Source organism: Protomyctophum bolini (assembly GCF_963924005.1).
Source record: "Protomyctophum bolini genome assembly, chromosome: 10".
Lineage (NCBI taxonomy): Eukaryota > Metazoa > Chordata > Actinopteri > Myctophiformes > Myctophidae > Protomyctophum > Protomyctophum bolini.
This window is the reverse complement of record NC_137871.1, coordinates 27131478-27151776: the sequence shown is the minus strand read 5'-3', so window position 1 is coordinate 27151776 and position 20299 is coordinate 27131478. Positions and strand designations below refer to the sequence as shown.

Below are 20299 nucleotides of genomic sequence, written 5' to 3'. Positions count from 1 at the left end.
TTAAGTACATTTCGATGCCAATCCTTTTGTACTTTTGTTCAGTATATTATCTACATCTATGTATGTTTTGATGTATCCTGTTCATGTTTCATGGGTTCACCTTGAAAATGAGATGGCTATCCAACAAAAATCAGATTTTATTTTTTCTCAAGTACATTTTGATCACTGAACTTTTACGAGTATTTTTCTACATTGCAGTATTTGATACTTTTACTCCTCTGCATCCACGGGATGCACTACTGTACTACTGTACTGTTTTTTCTAGTTTATTTTGCTAGCTTTAGTTATAATAATAATTTTGTTAAATCCTGCAATTTGTAAAAAATTGCAGGCGAATTATGACTCATAACGTCCCCATCCCTGCATACCTACAGTAGTCCATTTTTGGCGGGAACCCCTTTTGATGTTTTAAGAATTATGTTATACTTTATACTTTATATTTATACTTAATAGCAGATCTACAAGCTCATAGCGCAGCACCGAGTGCCACGCTATTTTTGAAAAATGTGGCACAAATTTGGAATATACTGTATATTCTTTCGGAGTGAACGTTTTTAACTCAAATCTTTGCTTTTGGAAGGTCCCTGGAACAACATATTTTCAGATGGGGGTCGGCGGCCAATTACATATATTTGGGGGTCCTTGACATGAAAATGTTTGAGAACCACTGACATAGAAACATGAATTTATGGATCATGGATTTAGAAGAATTTTTATTTATTTCGACGCCGGGCCTAAATGGGCTAAGTAACATGTTTTCTTGTTGTTGCGAGCAGGAGAAAGAAGAGCTGTTTCTGCGGGCGCTGTGCCTGTGCCACACGGTGCAGGTGAAGGAGCCCACGGACCTGCAGGCCACGCAGAGGGACGCTCCACTGCTGGACCACCTGGACGGCCTGCCCCATGGGGAGGAGGACGGAGACCTCCCACCGCTGGACGAGCAGAGGGGCTTCATCGCCTCCTCGCCCGACGAGGTGGCCCTAGTCAAGGGAGCCATGAGGTGAGCTTATATATATACACAATGGGAAGCCAAAGACGGGAAAGCGTTCTGGTTTAGCCGCAAGACAAAGTACAGAGCCGAAGGTCAAGTTTATTGACGGTTTAAATGGTTAACAGTCCACCCTGAGCGCATAGGACGGAGTTCTCCGCCCTATCGATTAGTAACGCCAAGCGCTCAGGACGGAGATTGATTAAAAGGACGGAGATTATTGATATAAAAACCGATCGCATCGCTCCACCGGCTGGGAGCGTCTGTTGCACAACATTCGATGTTATTTGCCGGTGGGACGTCATCGAAAATGTCCCCCCCCATTTTAGGCGACGAGATCGAAAATCTGAAAACGTGAATAACTCTTGATCTAAAATTTGCTTAGAATTGGACGGAATGATATAGATTCTAAATCATTCCGTCCAATTCTAAGCAAAGATCATGTGTTAGACGGCCCACCGCGGTCCCGTTGCTAGTCTCGTTAGAATTAATCATACCTCCCGTTGTTGTCGATCGCCTCGGGAGTGTTTTGGCTACATCAAGCTGCTTCATCTACATCCGGGATAACATCCAGTCCGGCACTAAATGTGCTCCGCTGCTATAAATCGCTGGGTGCTCTTGTTTAATGGATTAAATTACCCCGGGCGTTTGGGGTGTTAAATGTCTGAAAATCCAACCTAAACGGTAAACACCGAATCTATGAAATCTATCTATGAAAGTTTAAACACATTATTTTACAATATATAGTGGGAGGGTCCCACTGCTTCATCTGTCTCATCATCTGTCTCTCAACTTTTTTTTATTCAAACCGAACCAAAAGGAGTTTAAAGATGATGCTCATTCATTCCTGAGACTTTGTCTCCATCTGCAGGTATGGCTTCACGTTCCTGGGCATGGAGAGCAAGAACATGAAAGTCCTGAACAGGAACAATGATGTGGAAATGTAAGTCAGCACAGTTAAAGAGTGTTCCCCCAGACCCCCCATTCACCCCTCCATTTTCCTATGTTAATGTTTTAAAATTAGCTTAAGTTATGGAAAATCTGGAAAAAAAATGCTTACCACTAGCTTTCTTCACAGATGTGTTCATAAAGGTGTCTATACTATCACAGAAAAAAAAATGTTCAAAGCCAACTCCCTTGGGAAACTTTATGGGAGCCAATCAAAGTTTGGGTACACGGAGGGCAGCAGGACATTTTAAAATTGGCCAATATCAGCTTGTGAGGTGTGTAAATAGGGTTTTTTTTGGGTGCTGAATCTGTTCCAACCATTCCTTTTCAGTAAAAATGACTTCTGGCCATAAAAGTGGCCATGCCTGCTTTTGTATGTCCCAGACATACTAGTGTAATAATAACTAATAATCCATTTTATGCATATCTCAATGGATGTCTATGGTGTTTTCTTGTTTTCTTTTCCATTTGTGTGTTGGTGTGTGTGTTTGTGTGTTGGTGTATTAAAATATAAAAAGCATTTTATTAATATACTATCACAAATGCATCTTAATTTAAACTAACTGTTGAAACAGAAGTAGATGGACAATCTTTAATGGATTTAACTGATTTATTCTTTTCAGAATCAGAAAGACTATTGTCACACAAAAAAATCACAATATAAAAGATCAACACATAATATTAAGTAATTTAAGCTTTTGTAAACAATAATTACAAATATGAATAAACATCTCTACTCTTCCAACTCCCTGGCATCTCCCTCACTGCTCTTGTCATCTAGCTTGTTGTTCTTCCATGGCAGTTATTATTACCACAAGCAGAAATGCACCGTGCATTAAAATGCAGTGTGTACACTCCCCCTCATAGTCTGGTGTGATGGGGTCTGTTCATTGACTGTACAGACTCCTAGCCTTTGTCACCAAGCTTCCATCCATACTCCAGTACATTATGGATGGAGATTATGGATGGAAGCTTGGTGGTGGTACACTGGATGTACTGTACATCCAGTGATGGACTTTGCAGCAGCAGCCAATCTCTGGTCTGGATATAAACTCGGAGAGAGTGCTGTGCTGCGGCTCCTTTTGACATCCTCACCTACCGGGAGTATCAAAACTGAAAAACTGCCCCCAACAACAGGAGCAGCAGCACAGCACTCTCTCCGAGCTTATATCCAGACCAGAGATTGGCTGCTTCCATTCATACTCCAGTACATACTGGAGAATGGATGGAAGCTTGGTGGCAAAGGTGACATATTAGTTATTACGCATGTTTGGGACATACAAAAGCAAGTCATTTTTACTGAAAGGTAAGGGCTGGAACAGATTCAGTACCCCAAAAGAAACCTATTTACACACCTCAGAAGCTCATAATGTCCTGCATTTATCCTAGGCCCTCCGTGTACCCCAACTTTGATTGGCTCCCACAAAGTTTCCCAAGGGATTTGGCTTGGAACAATTGTTTCTGTGATAGTAGACACCTTTATGAACACATCTGTGAAGAAAGCTAGAAAGCATTTTTCCCCCAGATTTGCCACAACTTAAGCTAATTTTCCCTAACTAACTGTACTTTCGCTGAATGTTTTATAATGTGACGTTGGCTTCTTGGATTCCCTCTAAAAAGGTACGAGCTGCTCCACGTGTTGAACTTTGACCCTGTGCGACGGCGAATGAGTGTCATAGTCAGAAGTAAATCAGGTGAGCCGGAGATCAAAATGTGACAGTTTCTGACCGAGACTACGTCATTGATTTTTTTTTTCTTTTTTTCAAATTGACATATTGGTTGTTTAGTTTGACCCACCAGTTTTGGAGATATGACTGATTGAGTAAATGTCTTGCAGAAAACAGCAAGTTGAGAAAACAGGCTTGAAAGGTTCACTTCTGTGGTCTCTTAACATTACACCTAGCTACATGTTTAAGCATTGTTTATTTCAGACATGCTCTAGTATGTGAAGAGTCTGCCTGTGCTATTAACTCATTTTGGATATATATATTTTTTTATTTTAAATCAGTTTTTCTCCTCTCCTGAATAGTTAGTCTTGCCGCCATGACTCTGTATCAAAAAGAGTCACAAATGTACATGATCGATGGATATGTAATAACGTGTAACCATTACTTATAGAGTGGGCTTTCAGTCGTCCCTCATTCCCGATTACCAATCATTAATTACACCAACAAATAGAATCACGTTACAGAAGAATCAAGTGAAACTGGAAACGTGTGCTCATAACTGGTAATTGGGAATGGGGTTTCAGCTGTGTCATCATTTGCACACACTGATTAATGCCGGATGGCCAGAAACGAAATTAACAATTAAATCAAGTGATTGGATTATTTCTGAGGGCAACCTTTTTTTCAAAATGCTTTCAAGTTTATTGCCATTGACTTAGGGCCTGTTGGGGACTCTCAGCCCTGACTAAGCTGTGTGTGTGTGTGTGTGTGTGTTGCGCCAGGTGAAACGCTGCTTTTCTGCAAGGGCGCAGACTCCTCCATCTTCCCCCGTGTCAGACAGGAGGAGGTGGAGAGGATACGTACGCACGTGGAGCGCAACGCTACGGTGGGTCACGCGGCTCACGCCATGCTAGTTAATGTTAGTTTAAGTTAGTTAGAATAACATACAACAAGTTGTATTTGAGAACCACTGATCTATGTTTTTTTCTGTCGACCATGAGTCTGCAATAAAGACATTTGTTCATTCATTCATTCATTCATTCATTCATTCATTCATTCATTCAAAGTCTGTTCCGGGAACCCAGGGGTCCTTGGAGGGTTATCAGGGGGTCCCCAGCTAAACTAGTTAAAAAGAGTGTCACAATCATATTAGTGCAGCATGCTGTGAGCCACAAGCCCCAAAACATATAATTTAGATGGTGACCCTGAAGAGGCTCTTATTTGTTTGTTTGTTTTTTATTTCTTCCATGCTTCAGGAGGGCTACCGGACGTTGTGCGTGGCCTACAAGTCTCTCAGTGCAGAGGAGTACTCCCAAGCAGACGCAGGGCTGAGGGAAGCCAGGCTGGCTCTGCAGGACCGAGAGGCCATGCTCATGGCTGTTTACAACCAGGTGGAGACGGGCATGAGTCTCATAGGAGCTACGGCCGTGGAGGACAGGTGTGCCAACGTCCATGATAACGCCTCTCCTCTCTCTCGCTCACTCTCTTGTTCACTTTTGCTTCTCACTGTCTCCAACTCACTCTTTCATTGAAGCAAAGATTCTGAAGTTACAAAATGCTTTGGTTTGCACTTTGCGCCACTCGATATAACGTTGCGCCGAGTCGTATCTTTGCATCGACTTTTCACGTAAGCGCTGAGATCAGATCGAATAGATATTTGATCTCTGAGCACACCTTTAGTAGTTTACTCTGGTGTTTCGCAAGACAGCACTTATAACTGAATTGGCTCAAACAAGTCTTAATTTTATATTTCCCCTTCAAGTCTATGAGACTGCCTAGAGGGCGGCTTAGAGAGAACATCGGCCGTAAGTCACTGATCACGTGATCGATTTTCCCATTTAGAGCAATGGAGTGTAACATTTTTCTCCTGTCCACAATAACAACTCACAAGGTACTGTAATGACATTGTTGAAGGTTGAAAACGAATAGAATTCCCCTTTTTAAAGGCCCAGCCCATAAGTCCCATCCGTGGTCATTTGAAGTATTGTAATAACATGGAATGTGGAGCAGCAGATGGATGTTTCTGTACCGCTTCACCGGGCAGACAGTAAGTCTCTTTTACGGCTCCACGACATGATTCATAAGCCCTACGCCAAGCTACACTGACTGGAGAGGAGGACCCATTTGACATTTTGATACTTTGTCTTTCATTTTCCAACAACAGAACTGCCCTCTGGTGGTTTTCTACCACAAACATATTTACAAGTTATCATATCAACCTGTGTTTAGATACCAGCTCATGGACCCTTGAAAGCTGTGATTGGTGGTCTAAACTACAGATGTGTCTACAACAAAAGATTCAGCCTTCCCTGTTCTCTGATGTTTTGGCTGTTTTTTGTCAAGGGACACCAGTTCAGTTTGACTGGTTTAAACGCGTAACCCACATTTTAATCAACCCCCCTTCACTGCCGAGATTGTTGTATTACCTTTAGAGCATACGCTGAATTATTTGGCCTTTTAATCAGTGAAAATCCAGCGAAAAAAGCTTCCCCGGTTTGTTATTATCCTATCGTTATTCCATCCACCCGGAAGACGCACACAAGACCCGTCTCCATGAGGCGTTGTACCCCATTCATTTGCATTGGCCTCAATTTCCCAGAAGCCCTAGCAACCCACAGCATGTGACAATTTCCGGTTTCGTCATCAAAACGAAACCATCTAGTCTCTATCTCCGCGGCGAAGACAGAGTTTCTTCTTATTTATTACAATACGGCGGATTAAACACATAAAACAAAAGGCAGGTATGTTGTATATACGACGGTAACCTGGAGTAAACCATTCCCGGCAGTAAAACTGTTAACGAATTTTTCCTTTTTTTTAAACTGGGTAACTGGGTAAAGAAAAAGGCAAATATCTGGCACGATTAACCCATTTAGACCTGAGGGCTCTAAAAACACCTTCTAAATCGAGCTTGTAGATCTGCTATTTTTGAAAAATCATGAAAATGTGGCTCAAATCTTTGAATATTCTTTCAGAGCAAACGTTTCTAAGTCAAATGTTTGCTTCTGGAGGTACCCTGGAAAGACATATTTTCAAATGCGGGTCGGTGGCCAAATATATAAAAATGTTGGGGTCCTTGACATGAAATATTTAGAAAACCACTGATATAGAAACATAGGTTTTTCAGCAAACTGTCATGATTTAGAAGACATCTGGTGTCGGTCCTACTGTAAATGGGTTGAAAATATTGAAAGTAGCGTCCCTCCCTCCGTCTGTCTGTCCGTCCGCCAGGCTCCAGGAGGAGGCGGCGGAGACCATGGAGGCGCTGCAGGGCGCCGGTATGAAGGTGTGGGTGCTGACGGGCGACAAGATGGAGACGGCCAAGTCCACGTGCTACGCCTGCCGCCTGTTTCAGCGGAGCACGGAGCTGCTGGAGCTGACGGTGCGCACGCTGGAGGATGGCAGCAGGAAGCGCGAGGAGCGCCTGCACGAACTGCTGCTCGACTACTACAAGAAGGCCGTGCAGGACGTGCCCCCCGCCAAAGGAGGCGCCACCAGGTCAGTCTGTCACCATTACAGATCAATTCACCCTTTGTCGGCCTTCTTCTGATTGGTCCCCGACTGCCTAACCAGCAGGCTCTGTCTGCCTTGTTCCGCCCTCGTTCCGCCTTGTTTATGTTGAATTTGCTAAAACGTTGAATTTGGAAAATACTAAAAACAAAAATGATATGCCCAGTCACCATGCTGCACCTGTGATGTTCCTTTTTACTGACACCAAGTTTAAAATAAGAATTTAATGCACAGAATATCAATACGAAGCAACTGAAAAACATGTTATTTCAATGGTAGTGGATGGAGACAGAGGTTTTTTGTCCAACCACGAAACGGCAACCAATGGGTGCGAAGAGGGGCACAACCACGGGCGGGACTTGACAAAGGGTGAATTGTCTTACAAATAAATTGCGATTGACGATTTAACTATCTCTACCGCTAGCTGTTAGCATAAACCCCAGTTCCCAGTGCCAGACAGTGCCACACACACACACACACACACACACACACACACACTCGCTACATACACTCTAGCAGCATTGGAACAAGCACACACCCTTTACCTTTCGTCAGAAGCTTTTACATGGCGGCAGCGTCGCGGTACAAAGGCACGAATGAAATCCAAAATGTGGATGGCAGAATTCAGATGTCATGTTGTACTGTATGGGGTGTATTTTGCAGTAGCATTCATTAGAGGTATGTGTGTGTTTTGTGGGGTTTTTTTGCGACAGGAGCTGGTGCAAAGCCAACCAGGACTACGGCTTCATCATAGACGGAGCCACGCTCTCCATGGTGCTCAACTCGTCGTCCGAGGCCAACTCCAGCTACTACAAGAGCCTGTTCCTGCAGATCTGTCAGAACTGCACCGCCGTGCTCTGCTGTCGCATGGCGCCGCTGCAGAAGGCACAGGTCAGACCACAGCACAACCTGACCGGACCATAGAGTACCACAACCTGACTGGACCATAGAGTACCACAACCTGACCGGACCATAGAGTACCACAACCTGACTGGACCATAGAGTACCACAACCTGACCGGACCATAGAGTACCACAACCTGACTGGACCATAGAGTACCACAACCTGACCGGACCATAGAGTACCACAACCTGACCGGACCATAGAGTACCACAACCTGACTGGACCATAGAGTACCACAACCTGACCGGACCATAGAGTACCACAACCTGACTGGACCATAGAGTACCACAACCTGACCGGACCATAGAGTACCACAACCTGACCGGACCATAGAGTACCACAACCTGACTGGACCATAGAGTACCACAACCTGACCGGACCATAGAGTACCACAACCTGACTGGACCATAGAGTACCACAACCTGACCGGACCATAGAGTACCACAACCTGACTGGACCATAGAGTACCACAACCTGACCGGACCATAGAGTACCACAACCTGACTGGACCATAGAGTACCACAACCTGACTGGACCATAGAGTACCACAACCTGACCGGACCATAGAGTACCACAACCTGACCGGACCATAGAGTACCACAACCTGACTGGACCATAGAGTACCACAACCTGACTGGACCATAGAGTACCACAACCTGACCGGACCATAGAGTACCACAACCTGACCGGACCATAGAGTACCACAACCTGACCGGACCATAGAGTACCACAACCTGACCGGACCATAGAGTACCACAACCTGACTGGACCATAGAGTACCACAACCTGACCGGACCATAGAGTACCACAACCTGACCGGACCATAGAGTACCACAACCTGACCGGACCATAGAGTACCACAACCTGACTGGACCATAGAGTACCACAACCTGACCGGACCATAGAGTACCACAACCTGACTGGACCATAGAGTACCACAACCTGACCGGACCATAGAGTACCACAACCTGACTGGACCATAGAGTACCACAACCTGACTGGACCATAGAGTACCACAACCTGACTGGACCATAGAGTACCACAACCTGACTGGACCATAGAGTACCACAACCTGACTGGACCATAGAGTACAACCTGACTGGACCATAGAGTACCACCACAACCTGACTGGACCATAGAGTACCACAACCTGACCGGACCATAGAGTACCACAACCTGACCGGACCATAGAGTACCACAACCTGACTGGACCATAGAGTACCACAACCTGACCGGACCATAGAGTACCACAACCTGACTGGACCATAGAGTACCACAACCTGACCGGACCATAGAGTACCACAACCTGACCGGACCATAGAGTACCACAACCTGACCGGACCATAGAGTACCACAACCTGACCGGACCATAGAGTACCACAACCTGACTGGACCATAGAGTACAACCTGACTGGACCATAGAGTACCACAACCTGACTGGACCATAGAGTACCACAACCTGACCGGACCATAGAGTACCACAACCTGACCGGACCATAGAGTACCACAACCTGACCAGACCATAGAGTACCACCACAACCTGACTGGACCATAGAGTACCACAACCTGACTGGACCATAGAGTACCACAACCTGACCGGACCATAGAGTACCACAACCTGACTGGACCATAGAGTACCACAACCTGACCGGACCATAGAGTACCACAACCTGACCGGACCATAGAGTACCACAACCTGACCGGACCATAGAGTACCACAACCTGACTGGACCATAGAGTACAACCTGACTGGACCATAGAGTACCACAACCTGACTGGACCATAGAGTACCACAACCTGACCGGACCATAGAGTACCACAACCTGACCGGACCATAGAGTACCACAGCCTGACCGGACCATAGAGTACCACAACCTGACCGGACCATAGAGTACCACAGCCTGACCGGACCATAGAGTACCACCACCTGACCGGACCATAGAGTACCACAACCTGACTGGACCATAGAGTACCACAACCTGACCGGACCATAGAGTACCACAACCTGACTGGACCATAGAGTACCACAACCTGACTGGACCATAGAGTACCACAACCTGACTGGACCATAGAGTACCACAACCTGACCGGACCATAGAGTACCACCACAACCTGACTGGACCATAGAGTACCACAACCTGACCGGACCATAGAGTACCACAACCTGACTGGACCATAGAGTACCACCACATAACCTGACTGGACCATAGAGTACCACAACCTGACTGGACCATAGAGTACCACAACCTGACTGGACCATAGAGTACCACCACAACCTGACTGGACCATAGAGTACCACAACCTGACTGGACCATAGAGTACCACCACAACCTGACTGGACCATAGAGTACCACAACCTGACTGGACCATAGAGTACCACAACCTGACCGGACCATAGAGTACCACAACCTGACTGGACCATAGAGTACCACAACCTGACCGGACCATAGAGTACCACAACCTGACCGGACCATAGAGTACCACAACCTGACCGGACCATAGAGTACCACAACCTGACCGGACCATAGAGTACCACAACCTGACTGGACCATAGAGTACCACCACAACCTGACTGGACCATAGAGTACCACAACCTGACTGGACCATAGAGTACCACAACCTGACCGGACCATAGAGTACCACAACCTGACTGGACCATAGAGTACCACCACATAACCTGACTGGACCATAGAGTACCACAACCTGACTGGACCATAGAGTACCACAACCTGACTGGACCATAGAGTACCACAACCTGACCGGACCATAGAGTACCACCACATTGTTTTCAGCAAGTGTAAAATCAGCCATTACGGCGGCATCGAGGCCCCCCAAAATACATTTTAGTCGACTGAATCAACTGCAGATTTAGTCGACAAAAATCTTACGATATTTAGTAGACTATTTAGAGACTATGGCTAAAACCAAATCAAAATTCTGGTGGAACAGCCTGAGCTGGTGGGTCAGACTTGCTGTCAAAAACAACACTGCACCGGGGTTGAACTGCTTCCATTTTTTTTTTTTTTTTTTTCAATCATTTTTAATCAAATTAATTGGTACAGTTGGTTTGGAACTGGAACCAAAAATTCCCTGGAACAACATATTTTCAGATGGGGGTCGGCGGCCAATTACATATAATTGGGGGTGACGGGGGTCCTTGACATGACAATGTTTGAGAACCACTGACATAGAAACATGGGTTTTTCAGAAAACTGTTGTGATTTAGAAGACATTTGTAGAATCGACATCAGGTCTAAATGGGTAATGTAAAGTGGTTACATTAAGTGGTTGTATAATCTTCATATGGCTCCGTCCTTAGATTGTGAAGATGGTGAAGAACTCCAAAGGCGGACCCATTACGCTCTCCGTGGGGGACGGAGCAAACGATGTCAGCATGATCTTGGAGGCGCATGTTGGCATCGGTAAGAATCCTGCAGCGTGCCAGAACTCACTTCAAGGGATTTTTCCAAACGTGCTGTCCCTAATTGAAGAAAGTTTTATTTTTTATTTTTTATTATTATTCCAGGTATAAAGGGCAAAGAGGGGCGTCAGGCAGTGCGGAACAGCGACTATGCTATCCCCAAATTGAAACACCTCAAGAAGCTCTTACTGGCACACGGGCACCTGTACTACGTCCGCATCGCCCATCTTGTGCAGTACTTCTTTTACAAGGTAGGATGCTCTGTCTGTCATTTCCATTAATATATGTTTATTTTTTTACGTTTAAGAAGTAGTGCAGTGAAACGTGTCACAAAGCGGCGGGTAGTCTGCTATTTTTACCAGTTTTGCAACCCGGCCAAACAAAGGCCTCATTTCTCTTGAGCTTAAACGTTTGGGAACCACTGCTATATACAGTACATGAATCGATTCAACTATGGCGTTTCATCTTCACCAAAAACTGTCACAAAACATGCCTGAGTGAGGCCAAGTGACGCATTTGTAAATCCAAGCATCTTGTCTTTCTCCTTTTGCAGAACCTTTGCTTCATCTTACCTCAGTTCTTGTACCAGTTCTTCTGTGGCTATTCGCAGCAAGTGAGTAATGTCGTCAAGGTGCTCTCTCTCCACGGAAGACTGTGTTCCCTCCTGCACACGTTTCCCCTCTGGTTGACCTGCCCTCTCTCTGACCCTGGAATGGCTGCAGTATGTGTGTGTGGGTGGGTGTGTGTGTGTGTGTGTGTGTGTGTGTGCGCGAGCACACGCTCGCGAAAAGATAAATATGAGTTTGTGTGACCGAGTTCATGCTTGCCCAAGTCTTGTCCTCTCCAATATATTAATCCCCAGCCCTCCTGCCTCCTTCCTTACCTCCCCCCCCCCCCCCCCCCCCCCCCCCCCAGCCCCTGTATGACGCGGCCTATCTGACGATGTACAACATCTGCTTCACCTCCATGCCCATCCTGGCCTACAGTCTGCTGGAGCAGCACATCAGCATGGAGGTGCTGCTGAGCAACGCTACCCTCTACAGGTACACTTGGGAATGACCGTTGTCCCGTTTTGCCATACTGAATGACGCCTCCGTTCTCAAACCTTTTACATTTTTTTGCAGAGGACCCTCATTTTGAAAATGTTTTGTGCCAGGGACGCTCGGAAGATAAAATGTACGTTTAAAAAAAACAAAAAAGAAAAGAACCAGGCTTTTCCACACCATAGCAAAGCCTGGTATTTGTTCCAAACTGGCCTGTGTGGAAAAAAACATGGAATGATCACATAGTGATTGTAATGCATTGTAGAGAAGTGGACTAGAGAGAGAGACGAGATTGTCTCTCACTGCGGGACTGCAGGACTCTTCTGGAGATGTATAGTTACAGCCGTGAATGATCAGCTTCAGTCAGTTTTGTAGGTCGCACCTGGAGTTGTGCATCATCTCCACTGTGCACAGCAGCAGCACCCGACCGTATAAAAGATGTTGTGAGTGATTCTGTGCGTGTGTGCATGGATGCTGTTGGCATGCTGTTGCACTGCATGACAATAGTTAACGGGCAATTATAGGCACTAGATTTGCCCGTAAACCTCAAGTTTAGCGGCATACACAGTAATATACGGTAATATACAGGTGTGATGGTACAATTCGGGAGTTTACCGGAGTTTGTTGGAAAGTTTAACATCCGTATTTAACATCCGTATTCCATGCTTTTTGCGCAGTGTTGCTTGCTGTCCCATCCCATTGGCCAGAGGTGCGTGTGTGCATGGATGCATAGAGTTCTTACCATTGGCATACATAGACATATAAACGTAGAAGCCTCTTCCGGCTCTGGGGCGCGTGTCAGAATTGAAGGCACAATTTCTCCCGAGATTCCTTGCGAAGCATTTGCCTTCAATGAGCGTAACATAAGTCCCGGAAAAGACGCTATGTGGTTGGCCAGTAGTCACTTGAGTGACAGCGAGAGACATGGAGGAGTCGCATGAGTGACGTCACGCAGCGTGCCTTCAGAAAATGCCTTCAGCACTTCTAAATAAGACAGCTGCGGAGAACTGTTGCTTTGTGTTCACTCTTTAATGTTTTCTATTAGTAATCCCCCCCCCCCCCCCTTTCTCTGATGTTGTATTAATAACGTTGTTGTCTTGTTTTGTATTGTAATGTGTGTGTCATGACTGTTTTGTAAGATTTGTAAAAAGCACTGCACTTCCGCTTGACTTCCTGCCTTCATTGGAGACACGTCGCTCCAATGAATTTGCAGCGACCAATGAGGCATCTATATTTTTTAGCATGCCGTTGCTTGCTGTGCCATTGGCCAGAGGAAGCAGCCAATCAGGCCAGGCCGTCAGTATCAGAATCATGTTCCGGTTGGCGTCGCATTGTTTTTGTTATAATAAAAGATGGCCATATGAAATTATACCAAACCATTATTATACCAAACTAAACGATTATACCGGTCAGTTGTCTGTAGTGCTGTCGCTTCACAGCTAGAAGGTCCTAGGTTTGATTCCCGCTGGGGACGCTGTGGGTGCTGGAGGCGTGTTCCCTCCTCTGTGTCATCAGTGCCCATACCCGAGGCAGGTTTGGGGAAAGGGCCTTTCTGTGTGGAGTTTGCATGTTCTCCCCGTGTCTCCTAGGGTAGGTACCCTCACAAAAACATGCAGTAACCCTGGTCTCTAAACTACCTCCCCCTGGCCAGCCAGAGGAAGTGTAACGCCCAGGATTACATTCGATAATTGACACTGGGTGAAAAAATGGGTTACAAAATCGTGGGATAAAAATTATAAAAGAAAAAATAAAAGAAACGAAACGATACCAAACTTAAACAGATCTTAAACTAGGGGCCGCCTGATGGCGTAAAGTTATTTACGCCCCGACCGGATCAGAAAATGCCAGGCTACCGACCGGATCAGAAAATGCCAGGCTACCGACCGGATCAGAAAATGCCAGGCTACCGACCGGATCAGAAAATGCCAGGCTACCGACCAGATCAGAAAATGCCAGGCTACCGCCTGAGCAACTGCCACACAGGTGCTTACTGGAAATTACATATAACTTCGAATGTAGGCCTATCTACTGTATATCAGTTGTCCAGGTGGCACAGGGACACCCCATCTTGGAGACTGTGCTTATATTCCACCTTCCGGAGGACTTGATTGTTTAATTTATGTCCTTTTCTTAAAATTGTGATTTATGGACACTACAGTATAAAGTGTTCACTTTAGTTTTTCTTTGTTGTTTTTGACATGAAAAGTTTTTAAATGTATGTATAGTTTTTCAATATGGACCCTGCAAAGAGTAGCCATGCTTTAGGGGGCACAGCTAATGGGAATTCTAATAAATAATAACGAATGAATAGACAAATTGAACAACATAATTTGAGACATTGTCTGTCACGGTGATTTGCTGTGTCTTTGGCAGCACATTTTGATTTTAGTTTTAGTCATGACTGATTTTACACTTGCTGTAAAATGTCTAGTTTGTATTCATTGACAAAATTGTCAGCATATTTAGTCTTTGTTTTTAGTCATCATAGCTTAGTTTTCACTTAGTTTCCATTTAGTTTTCCTCAGTGGAATAAGGTAGGCGACGAAATAAAAATTGTCATAGTTTTAGTCGACGAAAACAACTCTGATCAATGTGCCAACCTTTTTATTGTGTGTGTCTCAGGGAGATTGCCAAGAATGCCATGCTGCGCTGGGGCCCGTTCTTCTACTGGACTCTGCTGGGAGTCTTCCAGGGCCTGCTCTTCTTCTTCGGCGTCCGATTCCTGTTCAGCAACCCAGCCCTGCAGGACAACGGCCAGGTTGGTTCAACCCCACCACCCCCTGACATAAAGATGATGGATTTACCCATTTAGACCTGAGGACCTAAATTCTACAAAATGTCTTCTAAATCCAAGACAGCTTTCTGAAAACCCATGTTTCTATGTCGGTCGTTCTCAACCTTTTTCATGTCGAGGACCCCCAGAATTATCTGAATTTGGCCACGGACCCCCATCTAAAAATATGTTGTTCCAGGGACCCCCTCCCCCCAGAAGCAAAGACTTGAGTTAAAAACGTTCACTCTGAACGAATATATATTCCACATTTTTACACATTTTCACAATTTTTCAAAAACTAGCAGATCTACAAGCTGCTATGAGCTTGTAGATCTGCAATTTTTTCCAATAGCTATAAGTATAACATAATGCTTGAAACACCAAAAGGAGTTCCCGCCCCGGAATGTGTTAAAGTTCTTAGTCATTTGGATTTCTTAGAAGCCAGCATGTCTATGGAAGCAAGGCATGCACCGAAAATAGGCCATGTACACATTGTGAGCTTGTAATAGCCTATTCACATTTATTATTGGGTTTAAGATAAGGCCTGGGCTACACCTACACGTATATGGATCTTTTTCAAAACGCACATTTGTTTTTGTGCATTTGGGCCTTTCAGCCACACGCAAACGGCGTTTTCGGCCACTCAAACGGAGGTTTTTGGAATGGATAAATAAGTGAAGATTTTCATATTTTTTAATAATGGAGAGAGAAGGTCGAGTGTCAGTGAATTGGAGATTTACACACATAGCGTGACATGCTGACAGACAATGCAAGAAACATGTTCCACTTCCACTCACAATTTAGGTGGCTTTTAAAATGCGGTAGCCTACTTATTCCTTCATTAAAAAATGAATGCAGTGTATATATAAAATCAAATCAATTTGTGTGTGAACACAGATATCTTTGTCATATGGGCAGAGATAATTATTTTTAGCGGAGGACGAAAATATCCATTTTGAAAAAGATCCATATACTGTAGGTGTAGCCCAGGCCAAAGCCAAGCGCTTTTGAAGTGGCAATAGAATACATCTCCAATCTTCCATATTTGCGTACTATTTTACAAACAACAGATTGGGAATCCATGCATATACATATGTAGGCATAATACTGTAATGTGGCGGCTCCCACTGTTCTCCCACTGTTTTTTATTTTAGATTCTTTCATGTCCTCCTCACGATGGATGGAGCGATATTCAGATTAGCGTGGGCCTTTCTAAGCACACCGAGCTCATGTTAATTAAACAACCGTTTGTCTTGTTCAATTTCTAGGTGTTTGGGAACTGGTCATATGGAACAATCGTCTTCACAGTCCTTGTGTTCACCGTCACGCTGAAGGTAAACCGTCTTGACTGACGTGCCGCTGCTGTTTACCTAGATCCTCTCATCCTAAGTCCTGTCTGTGTGTGTCATTAGTGGAATGTTGTGGTTCAGTAAAGACTGTAATCGCGCCACCGGCTCATCTTCCTTCAGCGAGCCAAAACAAGCATGAATTAACTGGAGAGTGGGTTCCATGGTGGATGTTTGACATGTTGTGATTAATGTCCCAATGCAGCTGGCGCTGGACACCAGGCACTGGACGTGGCTCAACCACTTTGTCATCTGGGGCTCGCTGGCCTTCTACGTGTTCTTCAGCTTCTTCTGGGGAGGAATCATATGGTGAGGACCTGATGATGCACCCCAATGAGTGACCACACATATTATTAAATGACCAGTCTGATGGGGAGGAATCACATGGTGTTTTAGTTTTACTCGTTTTAGTCGACCAAATATCATAAGATTTTAGTCGACTAAATCTTACAATTGTTTTTGTCGTCGTAAAGGGAGATTTTACACTTTGTTGCATGCTAGGTTGCATGCTGAAAATAGCTGATCGGCTAGTTTATTTTTATTTTAGTCTCCAGTTTTGGTGATAAGGTGACCACCAAAACGTTGGTTTGTAAAAAAACAGAGAGATGTGTTTGGGGTGAGCAGTGAAGCTCTTAACCACCGCGGCTCAGTGACTCACAGCTCAGTTGAGTATGAAACGGCCTTTAGTTTTTAGTCAACATAACTTTGTGTTTTTATTTAGTTATGTAGTTTTCGACAAACATTTTTCTTCCTACTTTTAGTGGACCAAATCAGTGTTGTTGTCGTCGACTAATACTATTACGAAAAATCGACTACCTTTTTTCACTGACAACTAAATAAAAACTAAGCCATGATGACTAAAACTATGACTAATATAATGTTGATTTTGTCAACAAACAAAAAAAATTAGGAAGGGACTAGTGGACAAGAGATCCAGTAGAAGTCATTTTACAATTGGTTGCATGCTGAAAATAGCCGATCTCGCGTTGTGAGCTTGTAGATGGGCTATTGTCAGTGTGTGTAAAAACAGCCATTACGATGGCCCACAAAAATAAATTTCTAAAATGTGACTGAAACTAAATGAAAACTATTCAAGAGACTAGGGACAAAAATCGAAATTTGCTGCCAAAAACAACAGTGGACCAAATGAAGCCCCTCCCTCGTCCCCCCTGTGCAGGCCCTTCCTGAGGCAGCAGCGTCTGTACTTTGTGTTCGCCAACATGCTGAGCTCCGTGTCGGCGTGGCTGGTTATCATCCTGCTCATTATGCTCAGCCTGCTGCCCGACATCCTGCTGTCTGTGCTGCGCAAGCCCCAACGCCAGGTAGGCCTGACACGCACGCACCCACGCACACACACACACACACACACACACACACACACACACACATACACACAAATGATCATCCTCATATTGATACACACACACACAAATAATCATCCTCATATTGATACAAACACACACACACAAATAATCATCCTCATATTGATACACACACACACACACACGCTAGGACATTAAGCAACTAGTCGACTAGTAAATCCACTTTTTTTGTTTTCTTTTCCCCGATTTTGTAGGCCTCAAGATCAGGTTATAGTTATAGTCACCAATGTACACAGCTTTTAAATATACAAATATTTATTTACGAAAAAAAGAAAAGAAAAAGGGGGTTTGTCTTTTTTGTTTTTTTTACATAATGGGTAATTAAACAACTAGTCGACTAGTAAACTAGTCAACCAGTAAAAATGACTAGAAGTGAATGCCCTAACACACGTACTGTATGAATAATCATCACACACACACCTCAGTGGTGCCAATGCCCTAACACACGTACTGTATGAATAATCATCGCACACACACCTCAGTGGTGCCAACTAAGTCTCGTGAGAGAAAATAGGCCAATCGACCTCCAAAAAAAACATGCCAAATCTTGCACAGAGAAATAATCCCCAAAAAACAATCATCTCAAAACATAACCCCAAATATAAGGCCATAAATAATAAAGTGCATATAATAAAGTATTATATGCATATATATCATTATAATTACTATGTAATGATATGAATTCATTGATGTTTGGGTTATTTATTATAACATTACACGCATACTTGAGCCAGAGGCTTAATAAGTAGAGACTCCAGACCGATTCTGACAGTCAATGTGATTCACACGCCTCCACAAACCTATGGCCAACTATATTATACATACTGTACATCAAACAAATGTCTTGTTTGATTTGCCAAAGACACCCCCGCGTTTGAACCCATTTAGCCTGACTTCAAAATTGTAATAATGTCTTCTAAATCATGACATCTTTCAGAAAAACCAGTTTCTATGTCAGTGGTACTCAACCTTTCTCATGTCAAGGACCCCAAGAATTGTCTGTAACACTGCGTGAAAAGAGTTAACGGGTAATTATGGGGACTAGATTTGCCCGTAAACCTTAAGTTTAGCAGGCATTATACAGTAATATACGGTAATATACAGGTGTGATGGTACAATTCGGGAGTAATTACACAGTAATATACACATCCGTATTCCATGCTTTTTGTGCAGTGTAATTGGCCGCCAACCGCCATCTGAAAATATGTTGTTCCAGGGACCCCACAGAAGCAAAGATTAGTTAAAGAATATATTCAAAGATTTGTGCCACATTTTCACGATTTTTAAAAAATAGCAGACCTACAAGCTCGTAGCGCGGCACTCGGTGCCGCAATATGAGCTTGTAGATCTGCTATTTTTCAATAGCTAAAGTATAACATAAATAAAAAAGTGGTTCCCACCCAAAATGAGTAAAGAAAAAAAAAACGCGGTGAGTTAAATAAGCGGACTTGTCAACACTGGCGCACACACCTAATACACATGACCAAATGAGCGTGACGATTTCATCGCTTAACATTTTGCTGTGATAGATGCCTTTTACGCTACAGGTTGAAATGTGTTTAATGCGTTCCTTTTTTTTGTCTGTTGGAATCAGCTATTTGTTTTGCCGGAAGGAAGCACACTCATCATTTAAGATGCAACTCATCTGTGTCGATAGCAGGCCTTAAGACCTGTCGCAAAACTCTTCTTCCTCCGACTGAATATCAGTCATTCCACAGGAGGCAAATGAGTTCCGCCTGGGCTTTCCATTTTGAACGGATCCCATCGTCCCCACGGCTCATGTCATGTCGATTATAGAAGCGTGACCTTGTAGCTAGAGACATTAGATTGAGGGGGGGGGGGGAACTATTAATTACATTTTGTGCAAGAAATAGGCCAAATTTACACATTCTTACTCACTGAGTGGGGTTGATATTTTCATCAGTGGGGGGTTTTTCCTGTATGCGAATTAAACAGAACTTTTTTTGGATCTCGGAGAGTATAACCTTTCATGCAGCATTTTAACAAAAAATTACTTTTAACTTTTAACCTATTTTCCTTCTATACGCTTCCAAACTCTGCTCTTTAACTATGGATTCTTGCCTTTTCCTCACTAAGACCCTCTTCCTCCTCCCTCTGTCTCACCCTCTTATTGCCTCTCTTCCTCCCCTCCTCGGACCTGGTTCTGGGGCCATAGATGAAGCATCATCGCCTTCCGTCCTCGGGCCCGTCCACTATCTTCATGCTGTCCCAGACAGCCAGCACTCACAGCTTCTCCTGGAGTGACTGAGGTCTCTCTCCTCTTCTCTTTCTGCCTGCCCCTTAACCTTCATGTGTCGCCA

General features: G+C 44.2%; 1 protein-coding gene across 3 annotated transcripts in view; it reads left to right on the top strand.

The window, feature by feature from the left end:
- atp11c (ATPase phospholipid transporting 11C (ATP11C blood group)) overlaps window positions 1-20299 on the top strand; it is a 90706-nt gene that overhangs the window by 59776 nt on the left and 10631 nt on the right. For all 3 annotated transcript variants that reach the window (XM_080774580.1, XM_080774582.1, XM_080774581.1), the window contains exons 14-28: window positions 777-997; window positions 1857-1928; window positions 3554-3627; window positions 4383-4486; window positions 4857-5038; window positions 6832-7098; window positions 7824-8001; window positions 11333-11435; window positions 11540-11685; window positions 11988-12047; window positions 12350-12477; window positions 15100-15235; window positions 16519-16584; window positions 16802-16905; window positions 17774-17918. In XM_080774580.1, coding sequence (XP_080630706.1) covers window positions 777-997; window positions 1857-1928; window positions 3554-3627; window positions 4383-4486; window positions 4857-5038; window positions 6832-7098; window positions 7824-8001; window positions 11333-11435; window positions 11540-11685; window positions 11988-12047; window positions 12350-12477; window positions 15100-15235; window positions 16519-16584; window positions 16802-16905; window positions 17774-17918 — 1986 coding nt within the window. The remainder of the gene's footprint in view (window positions 1-776; window positions 998-1856; window positions 1929-3553; window positions 3628-4382; window positions 4487-4856; window positions 5039-6831; window positions 7099-7823; window positions 8002-11332; window positions 11436-11539; window positions 11686-11987; window positions 12048-12349; window positions 12478-15099; window positions 15236-16518; window positions 16585-16801; window positions 16906-17773; window positions 17919-20299) is intronic.